General features: G+C 50.4%; 1 protein-coding gene across 2 annotated transcripts in view; it reads right to left on the bottom strand.

Annotated features, from left to right (window-relative positions):
* Window positions 1–1,416: 1,416 nt before the first annotated feature.
* The window catches only part of LOC125467680 (E3 ubiquitin-protein ligase TRIM39-like), a 28,189-nt gene continuing 5,276 nt past the window's right edge, over window positions 1,417–24,329 (bottom strand). For both annotated transcript variants that reach the window (XM_048563834.2, XM_048563835.2), the window contains exons 2-6: window positions 15,370–15,465; window positions 11,442–11,672; window positions 9,636–9,658; window positions 5,531–5,646; window positions 1,417–2,192 (exon numbers count right to left, since the gene is read on the bottom strand). In XM_048563834.2, the coding sequence (XP_048419791.1) occupies window positions 1,678–2,192; window positions 5,531–5,646; window positions 9,636–9,658; window positions 11,442–11,672; window positions 15,370–15,465 (981 nt within the window). In that variant the 3' untranslated portion in view covers window positions 1,417–1,677. The remainder of the gene's footprint in view (window positions 2,193–5,530; window positions 5,647–9,635; window positions 9,659–11,441; window positions 11,673–15,369; window positions 15,466–24,329) is intronic.

Below are 24,329 nucleotides of genomic sequence, written 5' to 3' on the forward strand. Positions count from 1 at the left end.
CGAGTTTGCTTAATCCCGTCATGCGACAATCCATAATAAATCTGCAACCCACAAGAAAATAAAAGTTACCATACATCAGGGAGATGCAACTGACCCATCTTTTAGCAATTTCCCCCTGTGAGCCAGCTCACCACAAGCCCCACTCCCAACCCCTACCCCAACTGGGCTAACAAACATGTCCTGCTTACTTACCCAGCTTATTCTCATCAATGATTTCCCTCTTGCTACAGACTGCCATTCTGCTGAAGGGAACCAGTTTGTTTGCATGTCTGGTTTTGCTTCACAAGGACAAAACAGGAGAACGACAACATTGTGACCCACAGGCTTCGCCCGACTGATGCAATGCTAAGGTTTCTCATTGAAACTTGAATGGTCCCACGCTTCGAACTTCCCATCGCTGCATGGTCAGTTCTGGCCTGACAGCCCAATGTCGTTTGAAGTTAAACCTCCCGGCTTAAAAGGACAGAAGGCGAGACATAAACATGCAACATAAGGCGAGATAGATGTCTGCCTTCGTTGGGGGGGGGGGGGGTGAGGGCGCTGGTGGCATCTGGTTAACGTCACTCCTCCCCTCTCACACCTCCAATCTCCCCACTCCACCCCCCAGCATAAAATGTTGCTGAAACAGTTCTGTGCTGATGTAAAGGATAATGACGGTAGTCACTTGCTGGGGAGGCGATAAAGTGAGGTGGGATTTGGGGGATGGGGGTTGTGCTAATTCAATTCAGGTTCCATTATCAGAGGATAACCAAGTGTCTCAGGGAGGGGGAGAAACATCAGAGTTTGCTGCCTATTTGAAGCTGAGTTTTAAAATAAATTGAGCGCGCTTACGTGGCCCCCATCACTAAACAATGGTCCTAAATGTTTCACTCAGTGACATAACATCAGAAATCTCACATCGTTGCTGGGCTGAGTAAACTAGAACTAACCAAAAGTTGCACCCTACTCATGGAGCTACTGAAATCTGTGTCCAACTGAGAAGACAATGTTGAATGGCCAGGGTATTTTTCCCAGGGTAGGGGGGGCGTCCAAAACTACAGGATGTAGGTTTAAGGGAGGGGGTTGGGGGGAGAGATGTAAAAGGGACCTGAGGGCTAACTTCTTCACACAGAGGGTGGTGCGTGTATGAACAAGCAATCTGAGAAGGTGGTGGAAGCCGGTATAATTACAACATTTAAAAGGCATCTGGATGGGTACATGACTAGGAATGGTTTAGAGGGAATGTGGGCTCAATGCTGGCAAATGGGACTGGATTAATTTAGCATGTCTGGTCGGCATGGACATATACCCATGCTGCGTGATTCTACAACCCAAAAGACAAAAGTCAGAAATTAAAAGCTAGCCCAAGTCAATTGTTATCAGACTCTGTCTAGTTTACTAGCTGTGCGCGCCACCCCCCCCCCCCCCCACCCCCGCCGTCCCAAGGGAGAAATTAGGTAGACCCTCAGTAATGAGGTCAGCTCGAAACCACTCACTGTGAGCAGCCACGTTGTTTAAGGGGTGGGAGATTAAGGAAGGCCTTATGGTCACAAAATCACAAAACGCCATCCCCTTTTCTACACCCTACATGGCACCCCCTCCCCAAACATCCCACCCAGCAACCACCACCCCCTCACACCACCTGCTGCTCGAAAGGTTGTCGGTGGAGAGAGCACCCCCTTCAGGTGCCACCAAGGACTACAGCTGCAGGGTCACCAGCTTCAGTGGGTCCGTTCTGCTCTCGGTGCTGAAGTAAGGGTAGACAGTCTCGGTGAAGTTCTCAATGAAGGTGTAGATGTGGGCCATCGACTTGGCATTGTAAAACGAGACCTGCCCCTCCTCGTAGTCCAGGTAGACCCCCACCTGCTTGGGAACCATGCTTCCCAGGTGCAGGACAGTGCGAGGGTTGGTGAAGGCAGTGTATTCCTGGTCCCACAGACCCACCGCCCAGACCCCGTTCTCCGGTATGGCCTTCCTGGCCACCGAAGCTTTGGCCACTCCCACGTCCCAGGCCGTGTTGTTGCCCACATCTATCTCCCAGTAGTGTCGGCCGGTGTTAAAGCCCTGCATGGCCAGGACGCTCAGCAGGAAATTGAAGCGCTCAGGGAACTCAGGCACCTTCTTCCATTCGCCCCTCCTCACCTGGGTGTCCTCGTCTGACAGGAGGAGCCGAGGGTGCGCAGTCTGGGGGTTCAGCGTCAGGAGGGCTGGAACTGCGAAGGTGAAAGAGATGGTCAAAGTGGGTGGGGGGGGGCCTGCACGACTTCTCTAGCTGACCCGAAGAAGAGAAGAGCCCACGCTCAAATCGTGAGGTTAATTCCATAAGACACCAGAGCAGAAGTACGCCATTTCAGCTCATTCAGCCACTCCACCACTCCATTAAACCGCGACTGACCCAACAAGCCTCAGCTCCACTTTCCTGCCTTTCTTCACATCACCCTAGACCTCCTGATTAAAAAAAAATCTGTTTGTCTCAGCCTTCGATATATTTAACGACACAGCCTCGGCAGGTTAGGATTCCCACAGATACACCACCCTCTGAGAGGAGAAGTTCACAGAATCCCTGCAGCAGGGAAGCAGGCCATTTGGCCCATCAGCTCCGCGACCAACCACCTGATCAGCATCCCACCCACCTCCTCCTCTTCTTAAGCTGGCGACCACATATTCTAAGATTATGCCATCTGCTTCTGGACTCTCCACACCCATCCTATCAAATCCTCTCTAAGAACCTTCTATGGTTCAATGAGGTTGCCCTGTCATTGTTCTTAATCTCAATGAATACAGCTCCAACTTTTTAAAACTCTCCTTGTAAGATAGTGCCTCTCTACCCAATACCTGCCTAACGAATGTTCTCTGGACTGCTCCGGTGCCTATATATCTTTCCTTAGATTAGGAACCCAGAGTCTGTATTTTGTTGCTGAATTTCAATGTTCCACATTGTTTTGCTTCCCCCACTAAGGTCTGGTGCTCTGTTTACCTGCTGAGTGTGAAACATGTGAGAGACAGTCCACTCGGGGAGGTGGCTGTGCAGTGGGGAGAAGATTTAAGGTCGGATTTCTATCCTCACATCCTGAGGTGGTTAATGCTGCCCATTTTGAGAAGGAAACAGGAGGATGGAAAATCTGGTTGGACAGTTCCAAACTTTATTGTGGAGATTTCTCGGAGAGAGCCTGACTGCGTTGCTCTCCAGCCAGACGGAGCGATGTTTAATGCTCCACTCTGTTTCCTAGATTTCAAAGCCAGCATTTATTACCCGGGCCCTTAAGGGGGCAGTGGTGCACTGCTTCCTTGAATGTCTGCAGTCTATTTGGTGTTGGTAGAAGGGAATTCCAGGACTTTGACCCAGTGACGGAACGGCGATATATTTCCAAGTCAGGATGGTGAGTAGCTTGGAGGGGAACTTGCAGGAGGGAGGCTTTCCCATGTACCCGCTGCTCTTGTCCTTCTGGATGGTCGAGGTTTGGAAGGTGCGTTGGGTGAGCTGCTGCAGTGCATCTTGTAGATGTCTTACACTGCTGCCTCTGAGCATCAGCGGCAGAGGGAGCTTCGGTGCAAGGCTGTGAAACTGATCAAGCAGGCTGCTTTGTCCGGCTTTTGGAGGGGAACAGTGATGATGTGATGAAGATACTGGACTGTTAACCCAGAAGAGTGCTGGGCCAACATCTGGAAAACAACACTTCCAACCCCAACCTCAGCAGCTGTGGAAATTTACGTTTAACTAAATATACAAAAGATGGGTTACAAAGTCACTGGATTGTCATGGGTTTCCTTGAAGGAAAGGAAACGTTACCCAGTCAGTCTGATATCTCCAGACCCACTGCAATGTCCTGCAACATGGCCAGTGCTGTGTGCCCCACAGCTGTTAAGAAATAGAGGTGCATGGGGAGCATGATGACTTAGTGGTATAATCACTCAATTGCTAGTCTAGAGACCCAGATAACACTCTGGGGAAGCTCTCTGATGAAGGGTCTAGGCCCGAAACGTCAGCTTTTGTGCTCCTGAGATGCTGCTTGGCCTGCTGTGTTCATCCAGCCTCACATTTTATTATCTTGGAATCTCCAGCATCTGCAGTTCCCATTATCTCTAACACTCTGGGGACCTAGGTTCAAATCCCATCCCATCCTAGCAGACAGTGGAATGTGAGTTCAATAAAAATCTGGATTTAAGAGTCTAATGACAGCCATCTGGTTCACTAGCCCACTTTTGGGATAATCTAGCCTCCATGTGACTCCATACCCACAGCAACATGGTTGAATCTTGACTACACTCTGGCCAACTTGGCCTTGCCAGTGACATACCCAATGAGCCTTTTTTTTAAAAAAAACACACACACAAGTCCCAGTTGTGCAGTAGGCTATTCTGCGCGGCAAACCTCGGGTGAAACAGGCCTTGTCTGGAAACAGACAAAAGGTGAACAAGAAAGGATCGGACGTTCATGTCACAACGCAGGCCATTGCTCAGCAGCCTTCGCAGGAGACAGCAGAGCGAGGGGTGAAGTGTCCGTCTACAAGAACGGCTTCTTCCCAGGCTCACTCTTGGGGAGGAAATAAGTCTCCTTACACTTCTCGTGAGGAGAATGAAAGGCAGGGAATCTTGATCTTTACAAGGGCTGTCTCCAACCTCCAGCATGCAAAACTCTCACCCACTTGTATGTCGAATTCTGATTCTACAAAGCATGACGCTGAATAAATGAAACACTGAGTTCCAGGAAGAACACTGAGCTCTTTGTCCTCTCAGTTAATGCAATTTGGACATTTTGTACTCAATCCTTCAGAGAACACCGCAAAACATTCAGACAATTCTCTGCATTTCATGCTGATTCCACGTAAACCTTAGCCCGGTGATAATACAGGAGGGTTCAAGCTGTATCGGAGGACTTTGGGAACAAATGTAGAAGGGAGAGGAATTCTGACCAAGAAGGGAATGAAAAGAAAGGACGAGATCACTTATTAAAACATTAAACAGAATTCGCTTTCCGGAGAATCAGTCATTCTGCACAGAAAGAGGCCATTCAGCCCACTGTAAATATGTTGTTTCTTTTGAAGAGCTCTGAAAATTAGTCTCAAACAGCTTGGCCCTTCCCCAGAACCCTGGAGATAGCTCTCCCTTCAAGTATTTGCTAATTCCCTTTTACAAGTTATTGGGATTCCATCACTGTTCGACTACAACCGCATCACAAATCACAATAAATCTTTACGTTTCCCTCCCACTTTGTTCCAGCTAATTGGCTTAAATCTGAGTTACCTACAGCTCTTGTCCTTTTGGACAGAAATCTTTCTCATTTACTCAATCAAACCCTTTGGGATTTTGCACGTCAACCTCAGCTTCCTCAGTCGACAGAGAACAATTCGAGCTTCTCCAGTCCCTCCGCTTCCTGGCCGTCTCTGATCCCAGGTACTACCCTGGGAAATCTACCCTGTGTGATCTATCTCCAAGGTTCACATGCTGCTATGTCACCCTGGTGTGATCTTTGAAATCACACTCTTTCTGTTACACAACTTGGATGTTGCAGGAATATCAACAGAATCGCTCTCCATCAGGTAAATCTTACCTGGATTGATAACCTTCAGCATCCGTTTCCACACTATATACTGCAGCGGTCCAATAGGATCGTACAGATTCAGACTAAAAGTGGATTCTGTGTGCTTCATTTTGACTGTCTCCGTTCTGCGTGAACATGATGTTGTTCAATCAGTCTGATTACAGTCTGTTTTCTTCTATTACATACATACAATGCAGGAATATATGAATAAACAATGTGAGATGTTCCACTCTTGTTTAGGTGTGGCGTCAACACAGATGGCTGAAGGACCAGCTCGACAATGTTCACGTTTAGTGCAATATGTTAATTTTTTTGATAAATTATGTCTCGGCATTGACCATTGATTGGCACAGTTGAACTGGCCTTGAATTAGTCGCATCTGGAAAAAGCACAATGTGACATACTGCAGAAGCAGGTCGTTCATAGAACCCGTACAGTGTGGGAGCAGGCCATTCAGCCCATCAACAAGTCTGCACCGATCATCCAAAGAGCAGCCCGCCAAGTCTCGCCTTATCCCCATAACCCTAGATTTCCCATGGCTAACCTACCTAGCCTGCGTATCCCACAGCTAACCCACCTAGCCTGCATTTCGCATGGGTAACCCACCTAACTTGCATTTCCCATGGCTAATCTACCTAGCCTGCATTTCCCATGGCTAACCCACCTCGCCTGCATTTCCCATGGCTCACCCACCTAACCTGCATTTCCCATGGCTAATCTACCTAGCCTGCATTTCCCATGGCTAACCCACCTCGCCTGCATTTCCCATGGCTCACCCACCTAACCTGCATTTCCCATGGCTAACCTACCTAGCCTGCGTATCCCACAGTTAACCCACCGAGCCTGCATTTCCCATGGCTAACCCCCCTAACCTGCGTTTCCCATAGCTAACCCACCCAGCCTGCATTTCCCATGGCTCACCCACCTAACCTGCATTTCCCATGGCTAACCTACCTAGCCTGCGTATCCCACAGTTAACCCACCGAGCCTGCATTTCCCATGGCTAACCCCCCTAACCTGCGTTTCCCATAGCTAACCCACCCAGCCTGCATTTCCCATGGCTAACCCACCTAGCCTGTATTTCCCATAGCTAAGCCAACTAGTCTGCATTTCCCATGGCTAACCCACCTAACCTGCGTATCCCACACCTAACCCACTTAATCTGCATTTCCCATGGCTAACTCACCTAACCTGCGTATCCCATACCTAACCCACCGAGCCTGCATTTCCCATAACTAACCCACCTCGCCTGCATTTCCCATGGCTAACCCACCTAACCTGCATTTCCCATAGCTAAGCCACCTAGCCTGCATTTCCCATAGCTAAGCCACCTAGCCTGCATTTCCCATGGCTCACCCACCCACCCTACATTTCCTATGGCTAACCCACCCACCCTACATTTCCCATGGCTAACCCACCCACCCTACATTTCCCATGGCTAACCCACCCACCCTACATTTCCCATGGCTAACCCACCTAACCTGCACGTCCCTAGTTAAAAATGGCTGACCACCAGGCCTGAAAGATGCAAATGGAAAACCAGGTATTAACTGTAAAAGTGTCAGCAGAGCAGGTGAACTGGCAGTCTGGTGAGTACAGGCATAGGAGTATTGATAAGAGCAAGCCATTCTGCCCATTGACCTTGCCCCACTGTTCAATTGTTCATGTCTACATCTACATCAACACCATTTTCCAACACTGTCTCCACTTAATGTCACGGGTTTCCAGAAACCTGAAGATTTCTGCCTTGAGCTTTCTCAATGATTGAGCTTCCGCAGATTTCTGGGGTCGGGAATTCACAAGGATTCACCACCCCAAGTGAAGAGATTCCTCCCCAACTCGGTCTTAAATCGCCTTCTGCTTAATCTAAGAATCTGCTCCCCCAGGTCCCCGAGTCAGAGAGAATCTTCCATTCATATCTGCTCAAAACTTGCTGGTCTTCCACAGCGAGAGGTTGACCCTGACAGAGTGTTGCAGACTGGCACATTCCAAGGTCCAGGACTACGTGCTGAGGGACTCACTAAAGCTTTGGACAGCTGCTGCCAAGCGGCAGTGGGGAAAAATCGCTGTCTATGAGGTCTTTCTGCTGAAGATAATTGGGGGTCGTTCAGTTATTGGACCTTCCTAGTGCCTTAAATATAAGTAAACAGTATCTTGCACAAGTAACAAATGCTTTTGGGTTTGTTGGAACTGTCAGGGTGTTTGTTTGTCCTCTGTATGTAGAACCAAACTGCTGTAACAGCTATGTTTTTAAAGTTTTTTTATGAATAAAGTATATTTTTGACGTGAAAAGTTACACCTACATCCACTCTGCTATGCTGTTGGTAGAATTTCACGCTGTAGGAAGGGCTGAAACAAAATCATGATGAAATGTATGCATACTTCACTGCCGGACCTTGCATTGAGCTGCTCGCCAGCTGATTAAAATCCGACCACTGCAAATCAGAGATTTAACGCATCACTGGCATGCAGGCAGCTGCTGTGATTGGACCCCTCCAACCACAGCAGGGCAATGCTTGGGGTACATCGCTCTCCATTGGGCTTGCTGGGTCAAGAAAGTACAGGGGCAGAGTCCCTGAGCTGGGAGGCTTCCAGCCAGGCTAGGCTGGGATCCAGCCCAGACACCGACCCTCACAAAAGGACAGAGAGGAGGAAAGTCGATGGGTGTCACACTGACTGGCATTGCGGTGCCTGTGGAACGGTCATTTGGGCACTGCCCTGTGGAGTCAGTGTCCCAGCCCCAGAGAGCCGTGGTCACACTGTCATAGTTTGATGTTAACACATTAACATGCCAAATCTTTCTGGACAAAGTGTAACCCCCATCAACTCTCAGGGCTATCATTCAGAATCAGCTCAGAACTTGAGAGCGAAGGGGTGAATGGATTAATTCATTGTGACATACCCCTAACACAGGGGTGTGGGGTACAGTAAGGTACTGACCTAGTTTTTCCCTTGTTTTTGAATGCAGATTATCCCTCGAACCCTCACCTTCAAAAACAACTAGAACCCCACTTATGTCCCTAAAGAAAATCGATGTCCTGTTCAAGTGTACTACATCATCATCAGCTCAACTCGTTTGGTTGGCAATTCAAGGGTGAGATGATTCTTATCTTATTCAGGAATGGCACTGTCTGCATGTGAGATGGGTCAAGGCATTTCGGTTAATGAAGCAATTCCAGATGAAGGCAGGAGGCCTGGAGGGGATTTCAGGGAAACTATCTTCAGACCGGGGGATGGTAGGAATCCGGAATACACTGTACAGTAAGATAGGAAACCTCACAACCTCTAAAACAGAACATGAATGAGCATTTGAACTGTCATAACATTCAAGCTCATGGACCAAGATCTGGAAACTGGGATTAGGGTAGATAGGTCGATGCAGACTTGGTGGGCTGAAGGGTCTCTTCAGGGAACAGCGTAGTAGCTCTGTGGTTAGCACAGCTGCCTCACAACGCCAGGGACCCGGGTTCAACTGCAGCCTTGGGCAATTGTGCACGCATGTGTGTGTGTGTGTGTGTGTATGTGTGTGTGTGTGTGTGTGTGTGTGTGTGTGTGTGTGTGTGTGTGTGTGTGTGTGTATGTGTGTGTGTATGTGCGTGTGTCAGTGTGTGGAGTTTGTGCATACTCCCCATCTCTGCATGGGTTTCCTCCAGATGCTCTAGTTTCCTCCCACAGTCCAACGATGTGTAGGTTAGGGTGGCTTGGCCATGCTAATTTGCCCACAGTGTCCAGGGAAGTGCAGGGTGGGTGGATTAGTCATGGGAAATGCAGGGTTATAGGGATAGAGTAGGGAGGGATCTGAGTCTGCCTAGGATGCTCACCGGTGGGAACTCGATGGGTCAAATGGCCTGCTTCCACACTGTAGGGTTTCTACAATTCTACTCAGAATGACTCTAATGTCTGGAGACAAAGTGGGTTTGCTTTCCCGGCTCACTCTCCTGCCAAAGGCTGGCACTTAGCATTTACTAGCACGCAATTCAGAAATCAATTTCTCTTGACGATACACACTTGTTCACCGAATTTGTTCAAGTTGGTACTCGCGACAAAATCATAAATCATGGCAATAATTAGCTGACAGAATCAAAATCTGAAATATACAGAAAAGATTACATACCCCTCAAGGAATAGTTTTATATCCTAGACACAAATAAGTACAGAAGGTTAGAGGTGGCACAGATGGAAATAATAGACAGTCAAGCGTTACAAAATCCAAACATACTCAAGAACAAACTCATCATCTTAGAGGACTTTTGCCTTAATAAAAATGTCCCAAGGCCCATCACAGAAGCAGTTAAAAAGCAAAATTAGACACCAAGCCACACAAGGGGAGATCTTTAACAATTTCTTTGTCCTAGCTAATCCTAAACGTCTCCCAATTCTTCAGGATTACAACCTTTTGGACTCTTTGCAAGCTTTTGGACCGTTGAATATCGGAATTGGGAAGTCATGATGAGGTTGTGCAGGACACATTGGTGAGGCTCTTCTGGAATACTGTATCCAGTTCTGGGCGCCCCGTTACAGGAAGGATATTATCAAGCCGAAGAGGATGCAGAAAACATTTACCAGGGAGTCGCCAGGAATGAAAGGTCTGAGTTATATGGGGAGAGGATGGATAGGCTGGGACTTCATTCACTGGAGAGTAGGAGTTGAACTTATAGAGGTTTGTAAGATCATGAGGAGCATGAACAGAGCAAAAAGCAAAGGTCTTTTCCACATGGTAGGGGGTGTGGGGTTCAAAACCAGGGGATTTTTAAAGTGAGAGGAGGAAGGTTTAAAACTGACCTGAGGGACACCCTTCTTTATAAACAGAGAGTGGCTCTAGGACTCTATGTCCAAAAGCTTGGGGCAAAGGGCTGGGTTTTAAATCACATCCTGAAGGAGTAGAGGACAGTGTCAAGGAGGTTACAGAGGGAATTCAACAGCTTGGGGCATCCACTCATGGTGGAGCAATTAACACAGGGCTGATCCAGAGACCTGAACTCAGAGGAGCTCGGATACCTCAGAGGCCTCTAGGCCTGGAGGAGGTTAAAGGATGGGCTTACATAGAAGGAATTCAACTTTAAAATCAAGGCAACAGTTGACCAGGAGCCGATGCTGTCAGCACATGCACTGCATTTCAACTGAACCCTCATTAAACTCAAGCAGCACGGGATCCACTTCCCAACTTACGACTACAACATCCTCAGCATCCGAGCCGAAATTACCCCCGACACCACTCGTTCCAAACCCTCTAACTCCCACTCAGTGCGTACTACCATCAAACCTGCCCAGGTGTATACCATCCCGGCTCCAACTCACTGTGCATGCCACTACCAACTGTCCTAATCTGCACCCAAGCAACCTTCTGGAATATTCTCCTCCCGGCATCAACTCGATCGAATTCCTTCCCCTTCCCCTTCCCGCCCGCCCCAACTCACCAGAAGGCATCGCCTCCCATGGCTGGCTGTGTTTTTTAAAGTGTGGACAGCCTGTAACTCTACACACCCCACCCCACACCACCCCACCACCCCTAACCCAACACACCCCACACGCGCCCCCCCCCGCCCCACCAACACCCCACCCCCAAGGTTTTACACCATCCTTGAGAACTGGGCTCACAGGGCACGTTGCCATTCCCTATGACCCTTGCGAGAATGCCCCAACCTTTGGCTTACAGTTGCTTCTGATGCATCAGCCTTGATGTGATCACTAGCTCCGCAGTGCCTCAGATCCTCTATCCCAACACGGGGGGCGCCATTCTGGCTTAAGATGACTTAAACCGACAGGAGTGGGTCACAAGGGGGTTCTAACAGCCACCCACCCCCAACATGGCACTGCTCTGGAGTCAGCGAGGAGTAGGTTTGGCCCAAACTAACCCCTCAACTTGAACCCTTCCTGATGCTGTGCCCGCGCATGGCGCTGAGGTACAATTGCGGCTTACCTTGAGGATCTCTGCATCCTTCATAGTCATCCTCTGCTGTATGTCCATGATGCGTTCATTCAACAGGGCCCTCTCTGCTGAGGCTGCCTTCAGGTTCTCCTCCAGCTGCTGCAGAATGCTGTCTTCCTTCTTCTTAATCTTGCCCATCAGGATCTTTTCCTCGTCCCGCAGGTACTGGCGCATTTTGGCAAACTCGGACTCGATGTTCTTCCTCATGGTATCAGCTTGTTTCTGGGAAGAGAGCAGAGGGCCAGAAGGAAACATGAGTGCCACAAACTCCAGAGTGACAGATCTCGTGGATTCCCCTCACAGGAATGCACAGATGCCGATAGTTTCAAAGCTTGCAGCGGGCTTAAAAACAATGCTTCTAGCATCTTTCTATGATCACAAAATATCTGCGCCCACATCTATCCAAACTCAGCTTCAAAACTCCACTAATGTCGCCACTTAGCTTAGCTCTCCAAGCTTAATGGTCAAGTCCGGTGAGCAGAGATCAGTCACCAGGCTAAAGTAAACAAACACAGGATAACTAAATAATACCAAACGCCACAATATGATAGAATTCACCCTGCAGTTTGAGAGGGAGAAGGTGGAATCAGATGTAAGGGCATTGTAATTGAAGGGCTGGCCAGAGTTGACTGGCAACGGAGCCTAGCAGGTGGGACCACAATGGCAGGAGTTTCCTGGGCGGGGCAGGGGGGGGCAGTAATTTGGGAGACACGGCAGAAATTCAGAAGTCACGGGCACCGAATTAACCACACGGACAGACATGAAGTGGAGAATGGCAGGTCCATAACGGGATGCAAGTTTTGTGCAGTTGATCACAATAACCCTTCCCAATTGACCTGGGTCTCAACTTACTGCCCCGGTCATTGCGATTACAGAGACCGCGCACGCCATATGTTTTAAATAAAACAGGGACAACGACTCATTGCTAACAAAAAGCCCAATACAAATTTCTAGCGGCTGCCACAGGAAGGAGGTTACTAAACTGGCAAGGTTTACCAGGTTGTTGCCGGGGCTGGAGAGTTTCAGTTATAAAGAGAGGCTGGAAGGGCTGGGACTTTTTCACTGGAGCTTAGGAGGTTGAGGGGTGACCTTACAGAGGTTTTATAAAATCATGAAGGGCACGGATAAAGAGAATAGCAAAAGGTCCTTTCCCCCAGGGTTGGCGAGTTCAAAACTACAAACATTAGGTTTAATTTGACAGGAGACAAGTTTAAAAGTGATGTGAAAGGCAACTTTATCACACAGACGATGGTGTGTATACAGAGAGGAAGCGGTAAATGTGGGTACAGTTATCACATTTTAAAGCTATTTGGATGGGTACACAGATAGGAAAGGTTTAGAGGGATATGGATCAAACATAGGCAATTTGGACTTCATTTACTTTGGGGAACCTGGTCAGCACGGACAAGTTGGGCCAAAGGGTCTGTTTCTGTGCTGTATGGCTCTATGACTTTGAATACTGTGGATGCTATAAATCTGCAACAGATGTGGTAGGATGTTGGAAAAAACTCAACTGGTCCGGCAGCTTTTATGCAGAGTTAAACAGAGCTGAAGTTTCGAGTCCAAGCGACTCTCCTTCACAACTCAAGAACTCTGCCAAAGGAGATTCATGCTGGATTCGACACATTAGCTCCGTTCATCTCTCCACACAGCACAATTAACCTGCTGAACCCAATGGCAAACATCTCTTCCACACTCAACGCAGCCCACAGGCCCAACGTGGAACAGCACTCAAGTGGGCCTGGTTAGTGTTTAACACATGAAACTGAACTCAAAGGATTCTGCGATGACGTCACGATCATCTTCAATGATAGAAAGCGAGCACTCTGAGCTTGTTCCAGATGGAGAGCAGCAGGACCCAGAGAAGCAGAGACTGAGTGCTCTTGTCCCATCATCTCTTAACAGTCAGTGAAGTGAGAGAGCTCCCAGGGCTTTTTAAATGGATCTTTTAGTCGTGCAGGTACTTACAACACCTCCCTTTCTTGTCCTTCGAGATAGGAAGAATATTTAACAAACAACAGGGAACTGTCCAAAACCCTTTAACCTGTCCACCTGCTTCTCTCTGTCAAAATGCTCAGTATCTGTCGGGGTAACTGGGAACCTTCCTTCTTGGAATATCCCATCCCTCATTCCTTCCACCCTCCGCGATCTCACGCCAGGCGTCACTTAGCCCGGGTACTCATTTTAACCTAACTGGGGACAGCACAGTGGTTAGCACTGCTGCCTCACAGCCCTGGCTCGACTATCTGTGAGAGGTTTGCACGTACTCCCTGCGTCCATGAGGATTTCCTCCCACAGTCCAGGTGGTGTGCAGGTTGGGTGGACTGGCCCATGGCTAAGTAGCCCCATCGTGTCCAGGGTTGTGCAGGCTAGGTGAGTCAGCCATGAGAAATGCAGGGTTGCAGGGGTGGGGTGGGGCTGGCTGGGATGCTCTTCAGAGGGGCCTTGTGCACTCGATGGGCCAAATGGCCTCCTTCCACACCGTAGGGATTCCACGATGTGATCCTGCAGGGATCCCTCGAGACTTTGACAGAATGCAAGACTGCACAAGCCCACCCTTCTCCAACCCCACAGCTGATGTTAACACCCCCGACTTTGAAGGGGATTAATGTTGGGAGCAACAAGTGGGGCTGGGAGCCAAACAAACGCAGCACAAAGTCTTATCAGACAAACTCAATGGGTGGGTTAGCCCCGGATAACCTGAACCCCAAAACCCCTAAACATCCTCCCTTCAGGTGGCTATGGATCTATATTTCCAACACCCTCTTTCCTAAACATACTCTTCGATGGCTGGTAAGTGCCAGCACTAATTGTCCGATCTCCGCTAAGCGAAACCAGTGGATTGCTGGGTGATTTCAGGGTCGTCGCATCGAGGGTCAACCAATTTGCTGCAGGTCTGGAGTCACATTTGGGTCAGACCGGGCGAGGGTAGATTAGATTCCCTACAGTGTGGAAACAGGCCCTTCGGCCCAACAAGTCCACACCGCCCCTTGAAGCATCCCACCCAGGCCCATCCCCCAATAACCCACACACACCTGAACGCTACGGGCAATTTAGCATGGCCGATCCCCCTACTCTGCACATCTTTGGACTGTGGGAGGAAACCGGAGCACCCAGAGGAAACCCACGCAGACACGGGGAGAATGTGCAAACTCTGCACAGACAGTCACCCGAGGGTGGAATCGAAACCCGGTCCCTTGCGCTCAAGAGAACACAGTAGGGCAAAACACATAGGACTGCGGACACTGGGAATCTGAAAGAGGATCGGAAATGGCTGGAGAAACTCCACGGAGGTACCTAATGGAGGTAACACAGTGTGGAGCTGGAGGAGCACATCGGGCCAGGGGGCATTAGAGGAGCAGGAAAAGTCGACGTTTCTGGTCCAGTGGCCCTACTTCAGAACTGATAGGAGCTGAGACGAGGTGGTGTAGGAGCTGTTCTCAGCACAGCTACTCATTGTTCCCCATTAACAGCTTTCTCCCTGGCTTACCATTAGCCATCTTTTTGTGTGCCTGTCTCCCTCTCCCTCTGGGCTCTGTCAGCGCCTATTGTTTACTCGGTACCTCGCAGTCCCCCCGTCTTCTGCGTACACGGCTGTGACCGAGTCACGATTAATTCTGCGGAAGGGGCACCAGACCTGAAACATTCACTGTGCCATCTCTCTCCATGGATATCGCCAGAACTTGCGGAGTTTCTCCAGCACTTTCTGCTCTCATGGGTATAATCCTGGGTTTATTAACTGCGTTTCAAACCCAGCAGTTGCCAGGATCTGACCCCAGGCCCCCAGGAGTGTTTCAGTTGTCACTGCAGAGCTTGGCTCCCCTCTCCCCAGTTTCTCAATGACCAGCCCCACCCTCACCCTGTCCAGGCATGGAGAGCAGAACCCAGAGATGGTCAGCGGCCAGTTCACAGAACTCACCCTCAGCTCAGCTATATTCGCCTGCTGGTGGGTTTGGCTGTTGGAAATTTCATCCACTTGCTTGTTCAGCATGTCCAGTGCAGTCTGCAGCTTTCCCTGTAAAGCACAACACACAGGCGATGTTTAAAACAGGACAGTCTCCTCAAACAGCGCAGGATGGGTTTTGGGGCTTGGCCAGCCCGTCGGAAAGGAGAGGAAAGCTGGGATCCCCCCTCACCATCCATCTCCACCCTCGGCCGCAACTCAGCTCCTCCTTCCATGTTAAACATATCAACAGCCAATTGTAAAGTGTGTCACAAGGAAGCATTCCTTTGAAGTTCAGTTACAGTTCTTTGCAGGAAAGAGGCATTCATTCGGGACTGTCAATCCCATTAAATCAATGACCAGCTGGCCTTTACATTTACTCAGGGAACTGGGGTAACGTTAGCCAGAGCAAAGGAGGAAATTCTCCTCGATCTTCTTCACAGTGGTGATCAAAGGATCTTTTACCTGGAAGAGCAGCTCTTCATCTAAAAAAATGCATCTGGTGGCAAGGTAACACTCCCTCTGACAGTGCGGCACTCCCTCAGTACTGATCCTCTGACAGTGCGGCACTCCCTCAGTACTGACCCTCTGACAGTGCGACACTCCCTCAGTACTGACCCTCTGACAGTGCGACACTCCCTCAGTACTGACCCTCTGACAGTGCGGCGCTCCCTCAGTACTGACCCTCTGACAGTGCGGCACTCCCTCAGTACTGACCGTCTGACAGTGTGGCACTCCCTCAGTACTGACCCTCTGACAGTGCAGCACTCCCTCAGTACTGACCCTCTGACAGTGCGGCACTCCCTCAGTACTGACCCTCTGACAGTGAGGCACTCCCTCAGTACTGACCCTCTGACAGTGCGACATTCCCTCAGTACTGACCCTCTGACAGTGCGGCACTCCCTCAGTACTGACCCTCTGACAGCGCAGCACTCCCTCAGTACTGACTCCCTGACAGTGCGGCACTCCCTCAGTACTGACCCTCTGACAGTGCGGCACTCCCTCAGTACTGACCCTCTGACAGTGCGGCACTCCCTCAGTACTGACCCTCTGACAGTGCGGCACTCCCTCAGCACTGACCCTCTGACAGTGCGGCACTCCCTCAGTACTGACCCTCTGACAGTGCGGCACTCCCTCAGTACTGACCCTCTGACAGTGAGGCACTCCCTCAGTACTGACCCTCTGACAGTGCGGCACTCCCTCAGTACTGACCCCCTGACAGTGCGGCACTCCCTCAGTACTGACCCTCTGACAGTGCGACACTCCCTCAGTACTGATCCTCTGACAGTGCGACCCTCCCTCAGTACTGACCCTCTGACAGTGCGGCACTCCCTCAGTACTGACCCTCTGACAGTGCGGCACTCCCTCAGTACTGACCCTCTGACAGTGCGGCACTCCCTCAGTACTGACCCTCTGACAATGTGGCACTCCCTCAGGACTGACCCTCTTACAGTGTGCACTCCCTCAGTACTGACCCACTGACAGTGCGGCACTCCCTCAGTACTGACCCTCTGACAGCGCAGCACTCCCTCAGTACTGACCCTCTGACAGTGCGGCACTCCCTCAGTACTGACTCCCTGACAGTGCGGCACTCCCTCAGTACTGACCCTCTGACAGTGCGGCACTCCCTCAGCACTGACCCTCTGACAGTGTGGCACTCCCTCAGCACTGACCCTCTGACAGCGCAGCACTCCCTCAGTACTGACCCTCTGACAGTGCGGCACTCCCTCAGTACTGACCCTCTGACAGTGAGGCACTCCCTCAGTACTGACCCTCTGACAGTGCGACATTCCCTCAGTACTGACCCTCTGACAGTGCGGCACTCCCTCAGTACTGACCCTCTGACAGTGCGGCACTCCCTCAGTACTGACCCTCTGACAGTGCGGCACTCCCTCAGTACTGACTCCCTGACAGTGCGGCACTCCCTCAGTACTGACCCTCTGACAGTGCGGCACTCCCTCAGTACTGACCCTCTGACAGTGCGGCACTCCCTCAGTACTGACCCTCTGACAGTGCGGCACTCCCTCAGCACTGACCCTCTGACAGTGCGGCACTCCCTCAGTACTGACCCTCTGACAGTGCGGCGCTCCCTCAGTACTGACCCTCTGACAGTGCGGCACTCCCTCAGCACTGACCCTCTGACAGTGCGGCGCTCCCTCAGTACTGACCCTCTGACAGTGCGGCACTCCCTCAGTACTGACCCTCTGACAGTGCGGCACTCCCTCAGTACTGATCCTCTGACAGTGCGACCCTCCCTCAGTACTGACCCTCTGACAATGTGGCACTCCCTCAGGACTGACCCTCTGACAGTGCGGCACTCCCTCAGGACTGACCCTCTTACAGTGTGCACTCCCTCAGTACTGACCCACTGACAGTGCGGCACTCCCTCAGTACTGACCCTCTGACAGCGCAGCACTCCCTCAGTACTGACTCCCTGACAGTGCGGCACTCCCTCAGCACTGACCCTCTGACAGTGTGGCACTCCCTCAGCACTGACCCTCTGACAGCGCAGCGCTCCCTCAGTACTGACTCTCTGACAGTGCGGCGCTCACTCAGTACTGACCCTCTGACAGTGTGGCACTCCCTCAGTACTGACCCTCTGACAGCGCAGCGCTCCCTCAGTACTGACCCTCTGACAGTGCGGCGCTCACTCAGTACTGACCCTCTGACAGTGCGGCACTCCCTCAGTACTGACCCTCTGACAGTGCGGCGCTCCCTCAGTACTGACCCTCTGACAGTGTGGCACTCCCTCAGTACTGACCCTCTGACAGTATGGCACTCCCTCAATACTTACCCTCTGACAGTATGGCACTCCCTCAGTACTGACCCTCTGAGAGGAGCAGTCGAGTGAAGATCCTGGTGACAGGCAGTGTCACTGAGGAGTGGATGAGGTGCAGACCCCGAGACAAGCAGTGAACAGCCCCCAGAGGAGCGGGCAAGTGGCTGGCAGTCAGAGGCAGAGCTAGATTTGTTGGATCACATTGGAATTGCTTCTTGCTCCACTGCAGACAAATGAGTTCAATGATGCTGGTAAATGGTTCAGGCTTTGACTACTATTTACAAATAAACAGAAGTGGTTCTTAATCTAAGTCCATAGAGGCCGGAATCTCATCACAAAGTCACTCATTATTTACAAGTGCAGAGCACTGGTCTGGCTTCCTCAGTGAACACAAGCTCTGAGACTCCTGTTTATATCTCTCAGCCAGGGCTCCCTGATTGGATCAGGTTAGCAGCCCCAATCAGGGAACTCAGAGATTCTATACGATAGCAATGTGTGGGGCTGGACCTTTTCATCACAGACTCCAGCATCAGCAGTTCCTACTATCTCTGAGTGAGTCTTATTCCATAAGGTCCATCTGGTTGACCTCATTATAATCACTACATCCGTTCCCCCCTCGGAATCTGGGAATGAATGTCCGTTCTTTTCCTAGTAGCCTTTCCTGGGCTTTTTTCACATCAGGCCTGGCCCCTCGGACTCAGCCTCGGATACCAGCGCATGGAGTTTCTCGGAAGAAATTCAACCTCTTTCTTCCTGCAGTGAAGGCATTGAGGCTGTGCCGTCTCGTGTACCCTCCCTCTCAGACTCCGAGGTCCCTTCCGGGGAGAGGACAGCCCATGGGTTCGGAAAGCCTTGTCGGATGTTCTGAGGGGCCGGCTGTGTTTTGCTCCTGCCTTCATTTGCGAGGTTCCGCGTGGTCCCCGTGCTCGCCCTCCCCTTTACCCAAACTTGGTACATCACCGGGCCTGACCTCACGTCGATTGCACCATGTTTTTTGGCATGCGCGCCCATTCGCACAGTTTCAGAACCAGGCTTCACCCCCTGAAGTAAACAGTCTCACTCTCTCTCTCTCGCTTCAAGGAGTCTTGTGCCCAGCACTGGCATTCCTGATGCTGTCTCACTCTCCCCCACTGGATAGATCGGATTTAACCTGGTGCGGAGTCCTCTCCCTAATCAGTAACTTTATTGGAGCTATCCCTGGAGTTGCACGACGTGGGGGGTGGGGTGTCGGGGGGGGGGGGCGGGGGTTGTGTGCCATAGGAACGGGGACAGTATGGTACTGGGTGAGGCTGAAGGCCATTTCTTTAAGCCTGCCTTCAAAGCTTGGGCTGCTCTTTCCACTAGCCCACAGGTCGACAGATGGCACGGAGCTGCCCTTGCATGTCAAATGCCATCTGACTTCAGGAAATACTCAAATGCCCTGCAGGTAAATGCGAGCCTATTATCTAGCTCCGGGAGCCCAAGTGTTGCAAAAGACGCTCGCAGCTTTTCTATCGTTTGATGAATGAGCTTTATACACGTCCAAGTACTCTGAGCAAGCATCCACAAGATCTAAGTGTTGCGCCCACGAAAGGGCCGCGTGGCCGATGTGTAGATGAGTCCAGGGTTTACCCCGGCATTTCCACAAATGTGGGGGAGCTGGTGGTGGCACTCTGGGCACTGCCCACTGATGCAGCTTTGTCTGCATCTAAGTCCAGCCACCAGGCATGACTTTTCACCAACATCTTCATTTTGGAGACACCATGAGGACCCTGGAGTTCAGCCACTATCTGGGGATGACCCCTGCTTGGGGACAATCACTCTTACTTCCCCATAAATTAAACACCATCTCCTACGGTGATCCGGTCTTACCAGGTCCAAAAAGCTTTCAGTTCTGGCTGCGATGGCCCTTCCGTCTCCCCTGTCACCACCGGCTGTTTTAGAATTGCCAGGATGGGATCTTTTTTGTATCCACAGCCTGATACTGTCAGCAGTTACTGGAAGGGCGTGCTGAAAGTTTTAAAACCGGAACCAGGGGTTGGCGAGCGGGAGGCAGCTCAAGGCTTCCGCATTTGCAACTAGAGCACCAAGGTGGTATTCCAACCCATCATTGTGGGCGCTTAGAATAAGAGCTCACCGCTGAATTCGATCTGAAGCTATGGGTGGAATGGCCCTGTCCTCTTCGAGTAGCCCAGCAAGTGTTTGTGGCCTGTCACTAACACGATTTGTAAAGGCACTACTGAAACATTCTCACACCATAGATGACCAGCAAACCATTCCTTCTGTATCTGAGCATATCTGCGCTCTGCATCAGCCAAGGTCCAGGAAGTTTACACTCCATCGGTCCATCTATGCACCAACACTGCCCTGATACCGCATGGGGAGGTCCTGCATGTCAGCACCAAATCTCGCCTGGCATCACAGAGTGCCAACACCTTGGGCAATGGTAGCTGTTTCTTCAGTTCCCTAAAGGCTATGTCTTGGCCACGAAACCATTTCTAAGGCTGGCCCTTTCTCAATAGCAGGTGTAAGGGTATCAGGACAGAGGCCTATGCGTGACCTCTCTGCAATCATTCACTAACCCAAGGAAAGGCCTAAGTTCTCTCCCTGGTTCTCCCCTTTCTTCCCCTTCCAATGCATACTCCCACCTTGGAGAAATGGCTAAGGATCTTGTCCAAGTTTTCTCAGTGCTCTTTATTGGTCTCCCCATGATCAGCAGGTCATGGCAACCTGGGCTAGAGCTTGCAAAATATTCCTGATGTCCGCCTCTACTTGTGCCCTGAGGCAACTGTGTGAGCCTTGCAGAATCACGGGATTGCTTAACATGCAACGTGAGCCTGACCCCTTTGATAGTCCCTAAACCTTCCTGAAAAACTGCTGGACTTCACACAGTCAGTCACTTCCAAATCAAAAAACTTTGAGCCAATCTGGCTGAATCCTTCTCAAACAATTTGCCCCATCAAGCTGCGGTCGAAGCCTTTTAGTACAATCAACGATAAGGTTTTGTTTCTATTCATTTGTGGGATGTGAGCGTCACTGGCTGGGCCAACATTTATTGCCTTGTCCCTAGTTGCCCTTGAGAAGGTGGAGGTGAGTTGCCTTCTTGAACTGCTGCAGTCCTCCTGTTGTGGGTTGACCCACAATGCTATGAGGGAGGGAACTCCAAGATTTTCACCTGGCAACAGTGAAGGGATGGCAATATAGCTCCAAATCAGGATGGTGAATGGCTTGGAGGGGAACATGGAGAGGGTGGTGTTCCCATGTATCTGCTGTCCTTGTCCTTGTGAACCAGCTGCTTCTCATACGAGACTGGGGCCAAAATTGTACCCTTCGTCTGGAAAGGTTCCCTGGGGTAGAAGTCATACGCAAACTTAAGGGTTGGAGTCCGCGGTGAATTTTGGTAAAGGCTGGTTTGACAATCACTGGTACAGCTGCTCTGGTAGAACGGGGAGACCATTTAACCAGACATTTGTTTTCATTGGTTTTGATCCGTGTGTTGCTCAGCAATCTACCTGTTCCAAGCCAGATATAGGTGGGCTTTCCAGGGTGTGCATTCTCCTGGATACCAGCTGTTGAGTTCTCTTACTCAGTTCAGATCTAATGGGGCTCTCTTGCCGTCTCAAGTCTGCACACCACCAGCAATTGCAGTGGCCTGCCGGCCCAGGTCCGCAAGAAAATTTTAACTGCTTGGCCAAGGCTTGCTTTTGTTTTGGGGTTTTGCTGTGGGCTGATCTAGAGTCCCTCTGTTCAGGATATGTCCTGAGTGAGCCTGTGCAATAGCCTTCACTCAAGTGGTGTTCCCCAAGCTCAGTCAGCCTGGTGACAGTGTCCACTTCCACTGACACACCCTGTAACTAATATGCTCCACTTGTTGCAGTCCTATTGGGCTTCATCTAGTAGTTGCTTTTGCCCGGTAACATCATTAACCCCACACACCTAACAGCACTCCCCGTCTCATTAAGAGTTAAACCAAAGTCATATGCCTTTGCTGCTCATCTTAAGCTAGTAAAAAAATCCCGACACAGATTCCCTTAGTTGTCGAATTGCCGAGTAAAACTGAGTGTCTCAGTATTAGAGGAGGCTTGGAGTCACAATATTACTTAATTAAATGTATCAAATCTGCAAGGTTTTCGTAGCTTCAGGAAATGTCTGGCTCTTAATAACTGACAAAGCTGTGGGTCCACAAGCTGTTTGGAGAATTATTTGTTAATTTTCACCTGCCCCAAAGTTATTTTCCCAGAAAAATATATCGCATTATTTCCACATCCTGGGCCCAGTTTTCAATGAATAAGTCAAGTTTCCCAAATAACGGCACAATGCCAGAGATGCTTAACCCAACTCAAAGATGGCTGTTGCAAGTAGATTTCTTCAGGCACGTGCTTTTTGCTCCGCACCACTGAAATAACTCCACAGTATCCTGTCACCAAGTCACCTTTCATTTACACGTGGAGAGTCCCTGACACTGATGCACCTTCCTGAGAGCCAGCTCTCAGAATGAACAGAAGCTCTGACACTCCTGTTTATATCTGTCAACAAGGGCTCCCTGATTGGGCCAGCCCCAAACAGGGAACTCATATTCTATGAGATGACCTCATTTACAATCACAACAGTTCTGACAGCCCCTGGTGGAGCGCTGCAAAAAAATGTGAAAGGGTCAACAGAAACTCAGTCAAAATATTATTGCCATGAGGGATGCCACACTCCAGCTCCCACAATGCACACTGGCCTCTAAAGGCCTGGATTCTGCTGGTGGCTACCTCATGCTCCCTCCTAATGGACACTCAGCTGTAGACCTAACCTTGGAAGAGGGATAGACATTCGAATACATTATCCACCTTCCACAGGGACCATTCCCTCTGGGACACCCCGTCCACACTTCCTTCACCCCCAACACCTCCCCACAGCCCTAAGGCCCCTTCCCCTGTAACCGGTGAAGGTGCAACACCTGGCCATTTATCTCCTCCCTCCCCAGTATCCAAGGGCCCAAACATACCTTCCAGCTGAAGCAACACTTCCCAGAATCTGGTCTACTGCATTCACTGCTGACAATGTGGTCTCCTCTACACTGGGGAAACGATGCATAGACTGGGTGACCGCTTCGCAGGCCATCTATGCTTTGCTCACAGAAAAGACCCTGAACTACCTGTTAGCTGCCACTTTAATGCACCACCCTGCTCCCTGGCCAACATCTCTGCCTCTGGCTTGCTGCAGTGTTTCAGCAAAGCTCAACACAAGCTGGAATAGCAACACCTCATTTTCCGCTTGGGGAACCTGCAGCCCTCTGGACTCAATATTTTAGGGTCTAAACTCTCCCATGTGGCATGCTCCTACCCCACACACCAGGCCTTGTTACCACACGGCCTGCCATTACACACCCCCTGTTGTTAGTCACTAACGGTCCCCATTAACAACTCCTCACTCGGCACAACATTGTGGGCTGAAGGGCCTGTTCTGTGCTGTACTGTTCTATGTTCTATGTTCTATGTTCTATACGGCTGCTCTTCTCACTCTCTGCAAGTTCTACGCTGTCATTTACTCCCAACACCAGCTTCTTCCTATTTTCAGCACATAAACCGACCTTTTCCAGCCACCATTAGTTCTGGAGAAGGGACACCGGACCCGAAACGTTAACCCGGGCGCTGCCAGATCTGCTGAGCTTCTCCAGCAACTTCTGTGTTCTTCTTGAGTCGAATGCTGCAACACCCTCCACAGCGCCACTGTTGATGGGCACGTTGGCCAGGTCTAAGAGTGGGGCCTCTCAGCTGACACCCTTCCCCTGTTTCCTTTCTCCCAACCCCAGCACCCACATGGGGTGCAACACAGTTTAGCAGCATGGGGGGCTGAAGATTGAAATGCAACCCGTTTAAGAAGGGGCCGCAAACTAAATGTGAAATCCCCCCATCCAGGCCACTAAGTAACTATGTGTAGCATGTCACCCAGAGAACACTTTGAGTGGTGGAAGAGGGTGAAGGAGCGGAGGGTGTGTGACAGCAGCTACCCCGTACTGAAAATGGTATTAAAGTCCTGTACGTGCTGTTTTAAAAGGCATGAAGGGAACTTCCTCAAATTTTGAAGCATACGATCCCTGTGGAATGTCCATATCCAGGGCCAATGTCCAATTCCAGACTGTTCACACAGAAGCTCACTGCCCATTGAACTGCCGCTAAGGGCTTTTCTA

Source organism: Stegostoma tigrinum, chromosome 34 (genome assembly GCF_030684315.1).
Source record: "Stegostoma tigrinum isolate sSteTig4 chromosome 34, sSteTig4.hap1, whole genome shotgun sequence".
Classification (NCBI taxonomy): domain Eukaryota; kingdom Metazoa; phylum Chordata; class Chondrichthyes; order Orectolobiformes; family Stegostomatidae; genus Stegostoma; species Stegostoma tigrinum.